The 15,493-nt window shown below is 38.5% G+C and overlaps 1 protein-coding gene across 1 annotated transcript in view; it reads right to left on the minus strand.

Annotated features, from left to right (window-relative positions):
* Window positions 1–11,574: 11,574 nt before the first annotated feature.
* Window positions 11,575–15,493, minus strand: part of RBM12 (RNA binding motif protein 12) — a 9,263-nt gene continuing 5,344 nt past the window's right edge. Inside the window, exon 3 of the mRNA XM_010290895.1 lies at window positions 11,575–15,493. Coding sequence (XP_010289197.1) covers window positions 13,560–15,493 — 1,934 coding nt within the window. The 3' untranslated portion in view covers window positions 11,575–13,559.

A 15,493-nucleotide genomic window follows, 5' to 3' on the forward strand; every position in this document is an offset into this window, starting at 1 on the left:
GGAAGTTTCCAACATTCAGCTTCAGATCTATCAGGCACCTATATTTTTTTCCTTTACTTAGAATTGCACATGATATAACACCACCTTTTGAGGAAAAATATATCACCCATGTTATCCCTACAAACTCTAGAGCAAAGTATGATCCACAGAAGTCTGTAAGATCCTGAGCACATACTCTAGAGAAGTCTTTCACTGCTGAACCAGACATCATTCCAATTATTCAAGCAAAACACAGAATGGCTCTGGACTAAGCTTTAAGAGGTGCTCAGACAACCAAACTGAGGTCCAGTTTAGAAAGCCAAATACCACCTCTTCCCTGTAAAGATCATGAACTCCAACAGTTGTGTAATACACGTGGAAATATAAATCCTGTATTTCTAACAAAGCTGTTCTACACTGAATTGAAGTACACCAGTGAAGAAGTTGGTCCTAAATAATCAAGAGACCAAAAAAAATGCTACATTCTGGGAAAATCGTGTAGGAGACCCATGTTACACATTCAGAAGAATAAAGAATTACCTGCTACTTTCTGAAGTTTTATATAAGCATTTCAGAACTTCCAACCCTTTTCAACCTGATTCTACAAAAAAATTAAACTTCCTTTCATACAGAAAAGAACATTCTCCAAAGTAAACAAAATCAACTCCATAGACAAGTCTAATATTAATTTATAATTATTCTTCTAGTGATCCAGCTTAACAGAAGCTTCAAAGCAAATCAAATACAAGAGAGGAAAGCATTGTCTACCTATGCTTGAAGAAAGCTCCAGAACAAGAGTGCTGAAAGATTTTAACCATCTCAATTCAGAGCTTCAGAGGGTCTTGCATTTCTTCAAAATGCCACATATGGGTGTCTGAAGCATAAACACACTTATCCGTCTGCAGTAGGAATGCCACCATTTAGTCAACTAAGGATTGAGTGTTGGACCACATAAGGTGAGAATTGCTCAATTACAATTGTTTTTATACGCTTCCATAACCCTGAAAGCCAGAGGCTCCCCTTTGCCTTTAGGCTGGGGAGGACAGGGCAAAGAAAGGGGGTGTGACTCAGATCACCCCAGTATGGCAGCTCACAGAACCCACGGAGTTACCCAGAGGACAAGAAAAAAATCCAATGACTTCATGGCATCAAACACCACCAGCAATATTTTTAGTAGTACCAGAAGTGGTATCTTCTGGAGAGAAAATGTTAGCATTATCGCAGAACCTGGTCTTGTCAGTCAGCTTGGTTTCATTGTTCCATGTAAGATGGAATATAAACAAGGATTCAGCACAAGAAAACCTACAGTTTGTTACTAGTTAATCACACTAATTCTCAACTACACCACTCTGTACAGGATACCCAACATTCTCTATTTCAGTGTACACCAAATATTACACTTTAAGAACTTGGTTAACTCAAGCTTGAGGCTTTAGTACATATGCTTAAGGACAGCTGATTTCCAATGAGCTTATTATGTACTGGGCTGACCACAGCTTCTGCCTTACATTCTACTTGGAACAGAAATGCCAGCAATTCTGTCAGCAGTATGTACCAACTGCAATTTTCAACATTTGGCCTTCTGCTACCCAACAACTCAAGAAACCCACCCAACACATGTAACAAACCATCTCACTTAATAAATCTTGCGCTTCCCAACAACCTAATGTAATCCCCTCCTTGTCCATTTTTTAGTTTAATCCCACATCTTGGAGTTATCACATTAATTTCTTCAAAACAGCTTCTCTCTTCTTCTGCTGTGATCCCTGAATGTGCAGACCAGAGCAATGCTTTCTCAGATTACTAGTTCAATTTTCAGGGGGCAGCCTGTTACATTTTGGGGTTTGGTATTACAAAGCTGATACTGGTGCCAAGTGTCAGCATCACTTTCTAAATATATTATCAAAATAAAAATTCTTCTGTGATCCTCCTTTCCTGGACCCCATAAGGCTCTAAAAGAAATCATAAAGCTAGGTTTGTATCACTAGATGCAGTAAAAAAATTCTTTAGGATGAGATTAAGAGAGTCTCATGAGAAAGACCACAGTCCACAAAAATTATTAGTAAATACAGCCCCTTTCCAGCACACCAGCTCTACCATGGGCCACAGAGCCTCATCCCACAGCCCAAAAGTTCTGCAGAGAATAAAAGTGGCTACAACTTCTTCTACCATTTCATTATCCCTGGGGATTTGGAGCAGTGACAGTTAAGACCAGCATTACTACAGGCAGATAATGAAAACCCTACACTGTGTTCCAATCTGTCACCTCACATTTTGACCGATCAAGCAAAACATTGTGGGAAGCGGGTTAATTAGCTGTTATTACAAATGTGACATAAAACATGAAACAAAGTGTATCTGCTAATTGTTAAAAAAAAAAAGTAGAATACTGAATACTATTAAGAACACCTTTCTAACCAAACTGCTCTGGCAGCTTGATTCAGTCCTGGTAAGGAGTGTCCACGGTCCATCAGATAGACTTAATTTTAGGAATGAGAGCTCCCAGGGAGGACAGACACAGTGGAAAGCTGACAAGTGTTTCCAACAGGGTGTAGCAATGAAGCATAGAGGCTGTGCTGACACTGAACCACTCCAAGCCACAACCAGAGGTAAGCAGCAGCACAGCCCCCAGCTCAGACAAGGCTTTGAGCTCTGAATTTGACTACAAGCCTTATGCAAAGAGGTTATGGACTATTGTGCACTTAAAGCACTACTGAATACACGTGGTAGTTATGACCTAGTTCTGCTTACTGAGTTCTCTCCACATAAACCCTAAAGCTCCAGTATCACCATGAGAATTTGGGGGTTTTGTATCTGAAGGCAGCCCACAGGTACAAGTGCTGAGCATGCGCTGTGGTAACCCAACCTCCGAGACATTCACAGAAACTGACTCAGAAGGCAAAGATCCCATTTATAGAATCACAGAATCATTTAGGTTGGGAAGGAGCTTTAAAATCATAGAATCCAACAGCTAGCCTAACACTGCCAAGTCCACCGCTAAGCCATGTCCCTAAGCACCACATCTATACATTAATAAAATATCTCTACAATAGTATCTATTAAATAGCTCCACAAAAATAAAAGTAACAAGCTTGACGGTTTAAAAAAAAAAAAAACAAACCTGAAATAAAGCACAAAAATCGCAAAGGGGATTGTAATTGCCACCAGAAAAGAACCTCAGTCATTTCATCTTCTTTACCACAGCTTTCCGCCCCACAATGAACAAGACCAAGTCCCCACTCTAGGGAAACAACACCTTCTTCTACAAGTTCACCGTTACCTTGTGCACCACCAATATCCCCCTTAATCACAACTAACAAGCTTAAAGGAAGCCCTGTGAGTGCCTTTACATATATATCCTCTGCTTTTCTGAGAAATAAGTAAACAAACTGATAGGTCAATACTGATTGTTTCAAATATTAAATTATAAGGGAGTTCAAATTAACACCTGAACTTAAGCAAAACCTAAGTTTCTTTTCCAAGCTCTTCATACAAAAGAAAACACATTTTTAAGTTCTTTGTAGTATTTAGCAGCAGAATATCAAAAAACATTTCCTTGAAAAAAATAGCTTAAAGCAGGTTGGGGCTTTGGAGTCAGTCATTCATTTGGCTTAGCTTGGAACATTAATTGCAATCCTAGAAGTGCTCACTGACTTCTCTCACCAAGTAAGATTTTTTTTTCATTCCCTTCATTCTTTTATTCACCCTCTTTCCTTTTCCCCTGTGATTCTCAAACATGTATTAACGAACAACTTGAAAAACAGACTTAGCTCAGCCACACTGACCTTTGTAACAACCCCAAACACACCATTTTACATTGCAAACCTTTGCTCTTCTCAAGGCCTCGTTCTTTCCCTTAAAACTCCACCTATTCCATCTCAGACACAAAGTAGCTAAAAATTCTGTCCCATGACCCAAACAAATCAAGCTGAATATGGCTCCTCCACTTCTCAGTCCAAACTCCTTCAAGATTGAAGACTACACCATATTCTTCCTCTTTGGGTTCTTCAACTGCACTGCAGCTGCATGTACCTTGACATACCATTTCTTTCTTACACACACCCATGATTTTTGAGGTGATGTCTTGGCTTTCATTCTGCTGATCCCTACAACAACCTCTACCCTTCCCAACAGCTGGAAATCTAAACCATCCCGTTCTTACTCTAGAGCCCACATGATTTTACCCATTCCCCTAAACATAGCCATGATATTATACAAGTGACTTCAAGGCAGAAACTCATTAAGGTCCATCTGTTTAGACTAGTATATAACGTATGAACAGAATTATTTCAAAACAAGACTTTAAAAAGAAATATGCCAGCAATATATTTTACCAGTCTCTGCTGTTTTATCAAACAAATTCATATTACTGAAGAATTTTGGTGACCACACACTAAGAGCCACTTAGTTAATGAAAAGTTTGCCACATTTCTTGTTTGTATCACACTGCTGAATGATCGCCAAAAAAACGTTGAGATACACCAGATGAATTCTTATAGACTATTCTTGGCTACCCTGGAGTCATTACGGCACAGTGACAACTCTTGCATAAAAAAATGAGTACAGACACAAAGCAGAAGAGACCTTGCAAGTTCTCACACATTACAGAATCACACTCTCTCACATCATATAATTTCAGGCTTTCTTCTTTATGGACTTTAATCTTGAATCTAGCTCCTTATGAAACATGGTCTGGAAAAAATCCTATAATATTGCTTCTGCAGTGCTCATATAAGAAATTGATTTCTTCAATTTATTCATTGCAACTTCAGCCCTTCTTACGCCAACACTGTCTTTCAGTTCTTCTTTCTCCTGTTGAGTATATGCTTCTTTTTAAGAAAGAGATTCAAACCCATATAATACTTTTCTGCCACTTAATTATTACCATCTGTAGTATGAACATCATCACTTCTCCATCCTAATCTGCTGCCGAATAATGATGCTTCAAAACAGAAAAACCTACCAAAAAACCCACCACCACAAAAACCTGACACCAAAGTAGAAAAAAGGAAAAGATTTGGCAAGGGGTTTTAAGTTGTTTTTTCTCTCCCCCATCCAGACTAACAACAAAAGTATTTAAAGGCCACAAACCACCACGCTGACGTTGCGTCCCTTTTCTGTTCTCCTCCAGATTCAACTTCTCCTGTCCCAAATGCACAAACCCATTACAACGACTGATTCAAGCTATTCCACTTGTCTCAGCACCAAGTGGGCCAAAATGACATACAAACTCTCTGCATTAAGGGGGAAAGAGATTCCACAACTGCAAACAGGTATTTCCTCAAGTATTTCTTCCATCTCTGCTATCCATAGCACATATACTGCAATTATTTTTCAACCTGTACCCTAAAAAAAGTCTGTTGTCATTAAGTTTGAATTTGCTACAAAGGTGTTCCATGCCCTTTAGAAAACATGCCTCTGCCAGTTAAGAACCTGAAAACCCCTTCAGCCAAATACTGGTAAGCCTTAGATTCTCCTACAGGTGAGCATCTTTATTTTCTCTAAGTCAAATGAATAGTTCCAGCATTTTTTTAATAAATATGACCAAACTAAGGCAGAGAGAAGTTCTCTGAGCAAAAACCTCTCTGATCAAAAATCTAGAGTAAATTTAACAGCTGTAAAAGCATGAACTGAATTACATTTAGTCTGAATACAGAGACTTAGACTTCTCACCATTAGGTGGAACCTGGAAACTCGGGTTACAAACTGCACATTCTCTGGGCAGCAGAGCAGTATCTGCATAGTAAGAGAATGACTGAATAACCAGGACAGGCAGCAGCCAGGACAAAACATCAGACAGGCTCAGCACATTAGCAGCTTTTTTATTGCAGATTCTTCACCAACAGGGCTTTCAAGTGTACCTAATGCAGTAGCAGAGGAATTTGAAGATCACAGAAAGATTAAAACAGCATCTGTTTTCACATTATACATGTTAAGAGACTCTGGCTGCTCAAAAACATTCAAAACAACAGGCTGACTACCTTTTTAAGACTAAACAAGACAGAGGGGAAGTTTACATATTACAACACCACACCAAAGCTGACGCAGAACTCGATTACAGGGATTCCTCTCACCTTTCACAGTAGCAGAATTAAATGATGATACTATGGTCATATTCAGTCAAGTCACTACACTGAAAATGAAGTTATATCTCTATGAAAAATCAGCTATCTGCAGACTCATATTAGGATTTATATTACCTTGACTATTGGTTTTTGGTTTCAGAAAACTTAACTCTTGTTTCTGCTTGAAGTTATTTTTACAGGCACAACTAAGGACAAAGCCATCCAGCAGAAGGAAAACACTGCATACTCTCCTTCCTGCTCCTGGAGTAATTAGGGTAGCCAAATACTACCTTCTCAAAGAAATAGCACAACATACGGCTTGCATTGCAAGGAAGAAATGCCATTTGGATTATTATCTTTAAAATATGGTGTCAGTTACCCAAAGGGAGGAATGAGCATCCAGATGACAAAAGCCCTTCAAAATTCCAGGACATTTGTGCAGTTCGTCATAGTGTTGTGTATGTCCATTTTCAGATATACTTGAAAGGCTTTTTTTCTTTAAAAGATGCATCCAGTTTACTCAAAATGCTTTTATATACACACAGGGGTTATCACTGACTTACATAACAACTACAGTTGTCCTTAAAAACCCTAAAACATATTTGACCATCAAAATCAATTCTGATTTACAATCCAAGAATACGTAACACTGTGCAGGGTCCAGGTTTAACTGTTTAACAGCAAACCATTTAGATCACTATCTCATACATTCTATCATTAACAAACTAACCTGAAATTTAAATTCAGTTAAGAATTTAACTATTACTCACTGTTTTATTCTGTTCTTTTTCATACAAGCTTAGTAGTGAAGTTTCTAAACCACAAACATTTTTCATTAGATTAGGGCATCACTTGGTTGTTTTTACTAAAGCTAGAGTGAAACTTTGGCCTCTAAGATTCAACTTCAACCCTCGTAACACTTCACTGATGTTAATGCTTATATACTTTTAAGGCGAGGATGAAAACATTCTGCCACTGGCTTACTGGCTACTCAGAGACAAATTAGCCATACACCACCACCCTGCATACACACTTACCTCCTAAAAGCATTCAAGTCCATAGATGAAGAGAGCTCTAAGTCCTATAAATAAACCACTCCATTTATTCATATGAGACTGGACCTGTAGCTCAGAAGACTGGCTCTGCAGCAATGCTGGAATGTAGTGGGGGAATCCAAGGCAAGTGAATTAGCAATATTTAACAACTCCACCTCCCCTCCTTAAAGGAGGGGGTTTCCCCTATGTTCAGTCAAGGAACTGCCACTGCCTAATTTTACTTTAATTAGGCTCTGCTTTTGTAGCTGGTTGCATTAGTGTTCCTCAAGAACTGCCCTCTTATTAGAAAAATTTCGTTAATAATGAAATGGTATCAACAAGCATCATTTTCACTTTCAAATTGAGCTTCCTGTTCAAACAAGCAAGGATTTCTCACATTCCATATCCATCTCCCCATCAAAACAAGCAGCAACGCTTTGGTTATACTGCTGGAAATAGAAATGTTGTAAAAAGCTCACATTATGGAGCACATTCTGGCAAATGCCACCACAGCAAGGTCACTAAGCAAATAGGTGCTACACAGAGGCTTGAAATCTTGGTAAGTGACAGCAGTCCTATGATTTTATCAAAAAAGGCACTCAAAATTACCTAAAAGGAATTCTTGAAGGAATTCTTGAAGTAGATTAGGTTTTGACTATATTGCTATTTTCCTCTCAACATCTGCCTTCATTTTTAAGTGACTAGAAAGCACTTCTAAACCTTCTACTGTCACACAGAGCAACGCTACAACCACATAGTCACATTTAATGGGAAATGGTCAAAACAAACCTAATTGTTCAAAACTATGCAATAGCTAGCTGCAAGTTCCACCTACCTGCAGATGGTCAGAAATCAGAGTGATACTACCCTACTAATTCTTTGGTTAACAATACTGTAACTACAATATGGAGATTTCAAAAAGTCACCAGCCTTCCAGAAGCAGTGACAGGTCCAGAAAGCCAGACTATGCCAACCAAGAGTTTTAGGCAGGATCAATTCCCATTTCCTCTCTACAAGCTTTCCAAGTCCTAAATGTTCAGTTTTAAACTTCATTGGCAAATTGTACTCCCTCAAACATGTACTGTAAAGACAATCCCCATTCTACCCCTTGGAAGTTATCCTGGCTGTGACCTATTATCAACTGAATGAGGAACTACAGTCTATTCACTAGTAACTCGTAACAAAAGCCCTCCCAAAAATTGAGGAGTAACAGTGAAGTTGGTGTGAGAGTAGTAAATAAAGAGTTACAAAATTGGTTTTGTGGAAATCAGACATATTAAAAGGAACTACAGTCACTGTTTCTGAAAGCTTACTTTAATATATTTGGGAAGTAACTGGAAAGACCATTGAAGTTAAGGCTGTAGACATCAGAGCATACAAGAGAAAAACACCCACAAAGGAGTAAGCCTTGACTCCACAGAAGCAGTAAAGGGACTCAGGTCAGAATTCATCTGGTTGCTTTTCTCATAAGTTGCCATGCTGCAAATACATATATAAAAACAGAAGAATGGTAACAAAGGAAGCTGCATAGAAGTGAGTACCAGTGATACCCATGTTCAGTCTGGAGCTATGGAAAAGGAACATATTTAGGGCTCCTTTTCTTACATATGGTATTTATACCCATGAGTGAAAAGCATCCAAGGCAGGAAGGTGGGAAGCACTCCCCACACAAACAACACCCAACCCAACAAAGCTCCAAGAAAATTACTGACAAAGTCGTCTGTATAGAAAATAAGCTACAGTGTACCTACCTGACCATAAGATAGGGAAAAAGTAGCAGAGTTCAGTACACAGCCACACACCTGAAGTCGAATGCATACTACCAACCAAGAGATTTTCATTCCATGGGAAAGACAAATCTTCCAACTACAATCACGTTCGCACTGCCAAAACACACATAGGAATAGAACTCCTTGAGGCTACTCTTCCTGCAGAAGCATTTAACAGACAGTTTCACTTCCTCTTCCACCAGGAGGAACAGTCATTCACTCTGTATGCAATCTCTAGCTCAGTTTTCCCAAAACCATGAAAGAACATACAGCCACAGAAGAGAAGCATCAGCAAACCTGCAAAAGGGCAAAGACGAGCAAATATATTTGGCAACAATGCTTCCAGGCCCAAGGAACTGCTTCTGAAAAATCTCTTAGAGCAACAGAATTTACCATATTTTTTCTTTTTCAAGACCTGCACAGTATCTAAAAGAGCAAACGGCCATAAAACTAATTTGTTTAATGTCTCAAATCAAACAAAATGTTTTCTAATATACAAATCCAGTTTCAAAACTGCTTCCTTTCAACCAATTATCTCAAAGATAGAAACTAGTCTTTTGCTTGCACTTGAGTCTGTATAAAACAGGAATTGCAATCCTTTGATTCAGGGTCTTATCCATATATCTGGATAATCATCCTAAAACAACTGCTCTCAGAGTGGTCCGCTGTCCAGCCAGAGGCTTTAAGTGGTCCATAATACGTAGTTGTTTCAATTTTGCAGATCAGGGTCAGCAGAGTTCATCAAATCAAGGCCAGCAGGGTTCAGAGGGGCACACTGCTGAACAACATGCTGAGGACTGACAACATTCGCTGCAGGAAATGGCAGCTTTGGAACCACCACAGCAGAAGACTGAGGAGGAACGAGATACAGAAACTGAAATCATTATTTAGTTAACACACGACTAGTGTACCTAGGCAACTGGAAAATTATTTTTTTTTTCCTAGAGTCTGCAGTCTTCAGTGCACCAAAATAGCACCAGTGAAACAAGCTGCTAATTTCACAAAGTATAGGCAACAACTTCAAGAACAGACCGAGCAATTTAGCAGAACTGACCAGCACATACATTCCTTAGAAGGTAGACTTTCAACGTCAACTAGCAAATGACTAGTCTTCATTTTTGCATTGATCTTCCTCTCCACCCACAACAAATTCAGAGCACAGACATTCAAGGAAAACATTAAATGCTATGAATGGAACACTACTTAGAATAAAAAAAAAGTAGTATCCTTCAGTTTTCTTTAAACCTACAAAACCTCAAACCTCTCATCAATCTTCATTTAGAACGTGGCAACAACAATTCATAGTAAAGAATTGGCTTTAATGTTGTCTGTGATATTACAGAATTGACTTGTGTTAAAAATCCAACTGTGACATTTTACATGTAACTGCTTGGAAACTTGGTAACTTTAAAGTCACACTTTCATCTAACTATTGCAGTTCTTCCATGTAGGTCACAAGTTTATCATTGAATAATTATATTCGCACTTTCTCTTATGAATGCAACAACAAAAATATGTATATTCACGCAACAATGAATGTAACTTTTTTTTTTTTTTACAAGTAGGACTTGGACACTAACGCTTAAGGAACTGCTGAAAACACCAACTTAGCCAGTTATAAAAATACAAGTACCTTCTTTCCATTACTTGAAGAAATTGGGACATCAGTGTCACTGACTATATTGTTCCAGTGAGGCTAAGCAGGATGTCAGTTCCCGACACTCAATGCATCAAGGCCAAAACAACTGCGAATTTGAGCAAGTGTCTATTAGCTGATTCTTTCTGTTGCTACCTCTTGTTAGCAGCCAGCCTTGAAATGTATATGCAAGAGCAGTTATATACCTTCCAGATTGGAGACGGGACCTCAGATGTCCTACCTCTTATTTTTAAGGCTGTTCACAAATATAAACATGTGCAAAGGAAGCAATCTTATCAAATCTAGCTATGTAGTCTGTTCATGTAAGTGCATCCCTCAATTTAGCACAAGATGCAATTTAACGCTGCTTCTAACATGAAAGCAAGTCATCACAGAAAACTACTTATATTTGCAGGTTCCACTCAATAATGAACTTTTCTCTTTATGCTTTAAAGGATCAAGAGTAACTATTTGGGACAGCAGCTGTATCATTTATAGTACATACAGAAATTCTACACATGCTACAACGACCTATCTTTTCCAAGAGCCTACTCTCAAGGAAGAGGGAATATTTACCAACTAATTTACTACTAATTTATGCTAAGAGATATGGAGCATGTCAAGATGAAGTGCCCCTTCCCCACTCCAGATCCTCTACTTAAGCACTCCATCCACGTCAATGTTCCCAACACCGATGTTTTTTTGTATTGGTTTGCACTTTTTTTAGATAAGCATTTAAACATTCTTTAGACCGTACAGAAAAATCAAGAATCAGAAAATGAAACATTTCCAAAACAAACCTCACTTTTTAAAAAAAGTCCAAAGGAACAGGCACACAAGCATGTTTCACAGCATATGCCATGCCTAACACAAACACTAATAACCCTGTATCCATTACCAAGAGGATTGAGACATGAAATCAAGACAGTAACACAAAACTGTGTATCTAATTCCAGACACCTGTAGTTTAATTACATTTCACAACAAGGCATTGTTGTGATTTATTTGAACTTGAAAAAAACAGTTATTACCAGTTTCTGCATGTCAACACACTAACATCTTAAATCAATTCTGTGAACAATGAAGCCAAGTTTTCCTTTTCAGTAATTTTATTCTAATATGAAACATGAAGAAACAGGCACCCAAATAACTCCAATATAGTATGAAACTTTAATAAAAGTTGTTTAAAAAACAAAGAGCAAAATTTAAAAAATAAACTGAAAGGCTTGACTCCTAATCACACATCTTTCTGACATCAGCAAGAGTACTTTCAGACTTTCAAAGAAAAAAAAAACACAAAGATCTGCTGTTGAAACATTACTCCCAAAGACTGTTGAAACGCATAACATGAAGCTTCAGAGACAGACAGTTTTATTAACAGGAGGCTTAATTTTAAACAGTATATACAAATCACATGACTTTTCCAAAGTTGGGACCACCTAGTAATCTGTCAAAACAAAATTATGCTCATGAATTACAGAAGCATCTGTGTAATGCGACCACCTCTTTATTGAAGTACACCTTTATACAATCCTTCCACATATTCCTGTACTGTGAAATCCTCTCAGGATGCAGCGCTGCACAGGTTTTCAAATCTCTCCTACACACCACATGAATAAAACTGTTGCCACTTGCACCTCTCAGTTTTGCCTGACCATACACTTCAGTGTTCCATGATATGCAACACCAAAAGGCACTGTTTTTCTTTGTCCAAAAAAACAAAATGTTTTAAAGTTTACTATGTTTAAGTACAATGATTTGCAGGGAATAGCAGGACTTTTCAGGCAATGACCAAGTCTTAAAATTTATCATAAGCCAAGCAAGGATGAGCCAAAAAAAAAAAAAAAAAAAATTAATCTACTTTTCACTTGTATAATTACTTCCTTTCCAATTCTCTGGTTTTCCATGGAAGGTTTTACTGCACAGCAAAGAAAATGGCAACTCTTTACAAACTTTGAATACAACAGCACAACTTTATTGCAAAAATATATAGTAAACTCAGTATTTTCAAGTTTTGGAGAAAAATAAGTTTTATCTCTGAATTCACCCATAGCAATAATTCACAACAGAGTTGCTGAAGATAAAAGTTTCTTTCATGTATAAACTAATTTAAAACTTTAGCTGGACTCCAATCTTCTACTAATAATCACCACTTTGGTTCTCTTAGCAGAGACTCTATGTAAGGAGTTCAAAAGACACATGAGAAACACAACATCAATATCCAACTAGTGTCAAAGATCCTATCCCAACTGATTCATGTAATCCTAACAAATCAAGCTACTTAAACAGTAATGAGTATTTTCAAGTTGTTACTTCTACTGCAAATGTTTTATGTGTACTATAAAACTCGTATGATAATGTTTGAGGTTAGCTATACTTGTGGCAAAAGTCTTATTCTGCACAGTTATAATTGCAATATATAAATAACTAAAGGTTATTCCACAAAGAACAGCTTGAATTTTACAGAATGATTCTGCTCATATTTATAGGAATTAGTTTGGTAGACACATCAGCAATGGGCATAATTCAACTGTTCATACAGTGAGATTCTTGGAAAAAAATAAAGATACATACACAAAACAATTAATCTGTGTACACTGAGAATTCGTTCAGTTGCAGAGTAAAATAAGGACTTTAAACAAAGCTTTGACCTGTAAACAAGCAAATTCAGCCAGCTTTTAACCAAATCTAGAAATAGCTATCTATTTTACAATGGCTTGCAAGAGCACCCACTGAAGAGCTTCACTGACTTCATCTATTTCCCTTATCCGAAACTACATAAAATCAATCTAGATTCCTTGATAAGCACTGTGTCCAGTATAGTTTACCAAACTTCTGTGATGAATAAGAATCTGTCTACCTTCTCCACATATTTGTACGGGAAAATCCACTGCGCATCTATCCTTGCAGTGTTTCTTATGTAACGGCTAACCCAGTGCTCTGTCTTATCAAAACCAATCTGTTTTACAATTTAAACAATCCACAGGTTCTATCCTGGAAATACTATAAAAACCAATCCAGATGCATTTATCACAGCACTATGAATATCTATTCTACAACTACTTCATATTGACAGCTACCCTAAAACAAGTTTTACTTTTCTGGAGCCTATAGGCCTGTCATTTAAATCAACAACAGCTGCCATAGCTTCATCACGAGACTCAAATGCAACCATCGCTTCTCCAGTGGGCATGCCTTTTTCATTGTATTTTAAGCACACTGAACCAGGGATCACTTGGTAACCATAAAAGAAATCCAAAATTTCATCCACTGAAACAGTAAAGGGCATATTTTGCACTTTAATGACAGTTGGTCCTGGCTTCCCAGACCCTGTTCCAAAACCTGGGGGTCCACTAATATGTATATTTCCTGGTCCAGGTCCAAACCCTGGAGGTCCACTTAAGTGTCCAAGACCACTAGCAATTCCTGGAGGACCAGCACCAAAGGCAGGGGGTCCACTTAAATTGCCAGGACCATTACCAAAAGTCTGAGGACCCCCTGCAAAACCTGCCGGTCCACTCAAACTACCAGGACCACCTGCAAAACCTGGGACCTCAATACCTGCACCAGGTAAACCACTAGTTGCAACTGTAGGTATTCCTGGTCTAGAATCAGGAAAGCCACCTATTCCAGGCGGTGGAAGAGGGGGACCAAATGTGCCAGACCCACTGAAGTTACCAGGGAAATTAAATGGAGGACCATTGTTGGCATCTTTAGAATTTCCCCCCAAGAAGGCATGCTCATCCCCACCAGCACCCTGTGCTCCTGGCACAGTTGCATTTCCTTGTATCGGTATCTTCAGTATCTTTTTCCCTTGAGATGGTGGGTTTCTCTCAATGTCTCTCATTTCTTCTACAGTTATCAAACGCAAAACAACATCTCTTCCATTCAGTTTTTTACGGTGCAAACGCTCTGCCTTACGAGCATCATCTTCAGCTTTAAATTGAACCAGTGCTTGTCCTAAACCTTGCCCATTATTGTCAACAAGAATTTGTACAGAGTTTTCTTCTACTGCCAGTCCCTCTAGAAACTGAATGATTTCCATTTTTGTTATATTGTATGGAATATTAGATATATGTGCACACAATTTTGGCGAGCCTGGTTCCCCCTCAGCATTCATAAGGATTTCTCTCTGGTCATAGTTGAAGTTCTGCAACCTTTTACGAATTACATCTATCTTTTCTAACATTGCCTTTTTAGTAATTGGATGAACTTGAATAAAGCGATTTCCTATGTACTGCTTATGATGACACAAAGCTGCCTTATAATCAGCTTCATTCCTGAACTCAACAAAACCCTCTCCAATTGCCTTCCCATTAGGTCCATAAGCTATATAAATGCTGTCTTCAACTATATCCAGCTTTTTAAAAAAATCTATCACATGTTTGTTCTCCGATTCAAAGGGAAGACCCTTCAGATAAACACAGAAACCCTGCTCGTGGGGAGATCTTGACCGTGACCTTTTCTGTCCGCTAGGAGATTTGGACCTAGGATGAGCCTGGGGAGGAGGAGGGTGTGACTGCCCAGAGGGACCCATGGTTTGCTTGAAAGTTATGTGGCCTCCAGCAGCCACCCACTGTCTCTCTGTTGCAGGACTAACTTCAACATAGCGCTGAATCATCAGCATTCTGTTTCGCTTCAGTGCTTCAAATGTATCTTGAGGAGAAAAAAACTTAACTAGTCCATTTCCATTATTTCGACCTACATGATCCTTCAGCATATGGACTGCATCCACACGAAGCCCAAGGAAAAAGTCTTTCACATCAGATTCTGTTGCAGAAAAGGGCATTCCATGAACGCTGACATACAAATCGTCTGGATTGATTGGAATAGGCTTGACACTACTTTGAGAATTCATCTGCATAGGATTTACAGGATTCATGGGACCAATAAACAATGGATTCAAGCTGCTGTTCATATTCACTGCTGCTCCAGACCCATTCATTCCAGTGGGTAAAGGTGCTACAGGTGGAGGATTCATAGGAGGCATTTCTGATATGGGCGGCCTAG

The sequence above is a fragment of the Phaethon lepturus genome, unplaced genomic scaffold (genome assembly GCF_000687285.1).
Source record: "Phaethon lepturus isolate BGI_N335 unplaced genomic scaffold, ASM68728v1 scaffold19747, whole genome shotgun sequence".
In the NCBI taxonomy this organism is placed as follows: domain Eukaryota; kingdom Metazoa; phylum Chordata; class Aves; order Phaethontiformes; family Phaethontidae; genus Phaethon; species Phaethon lepturus.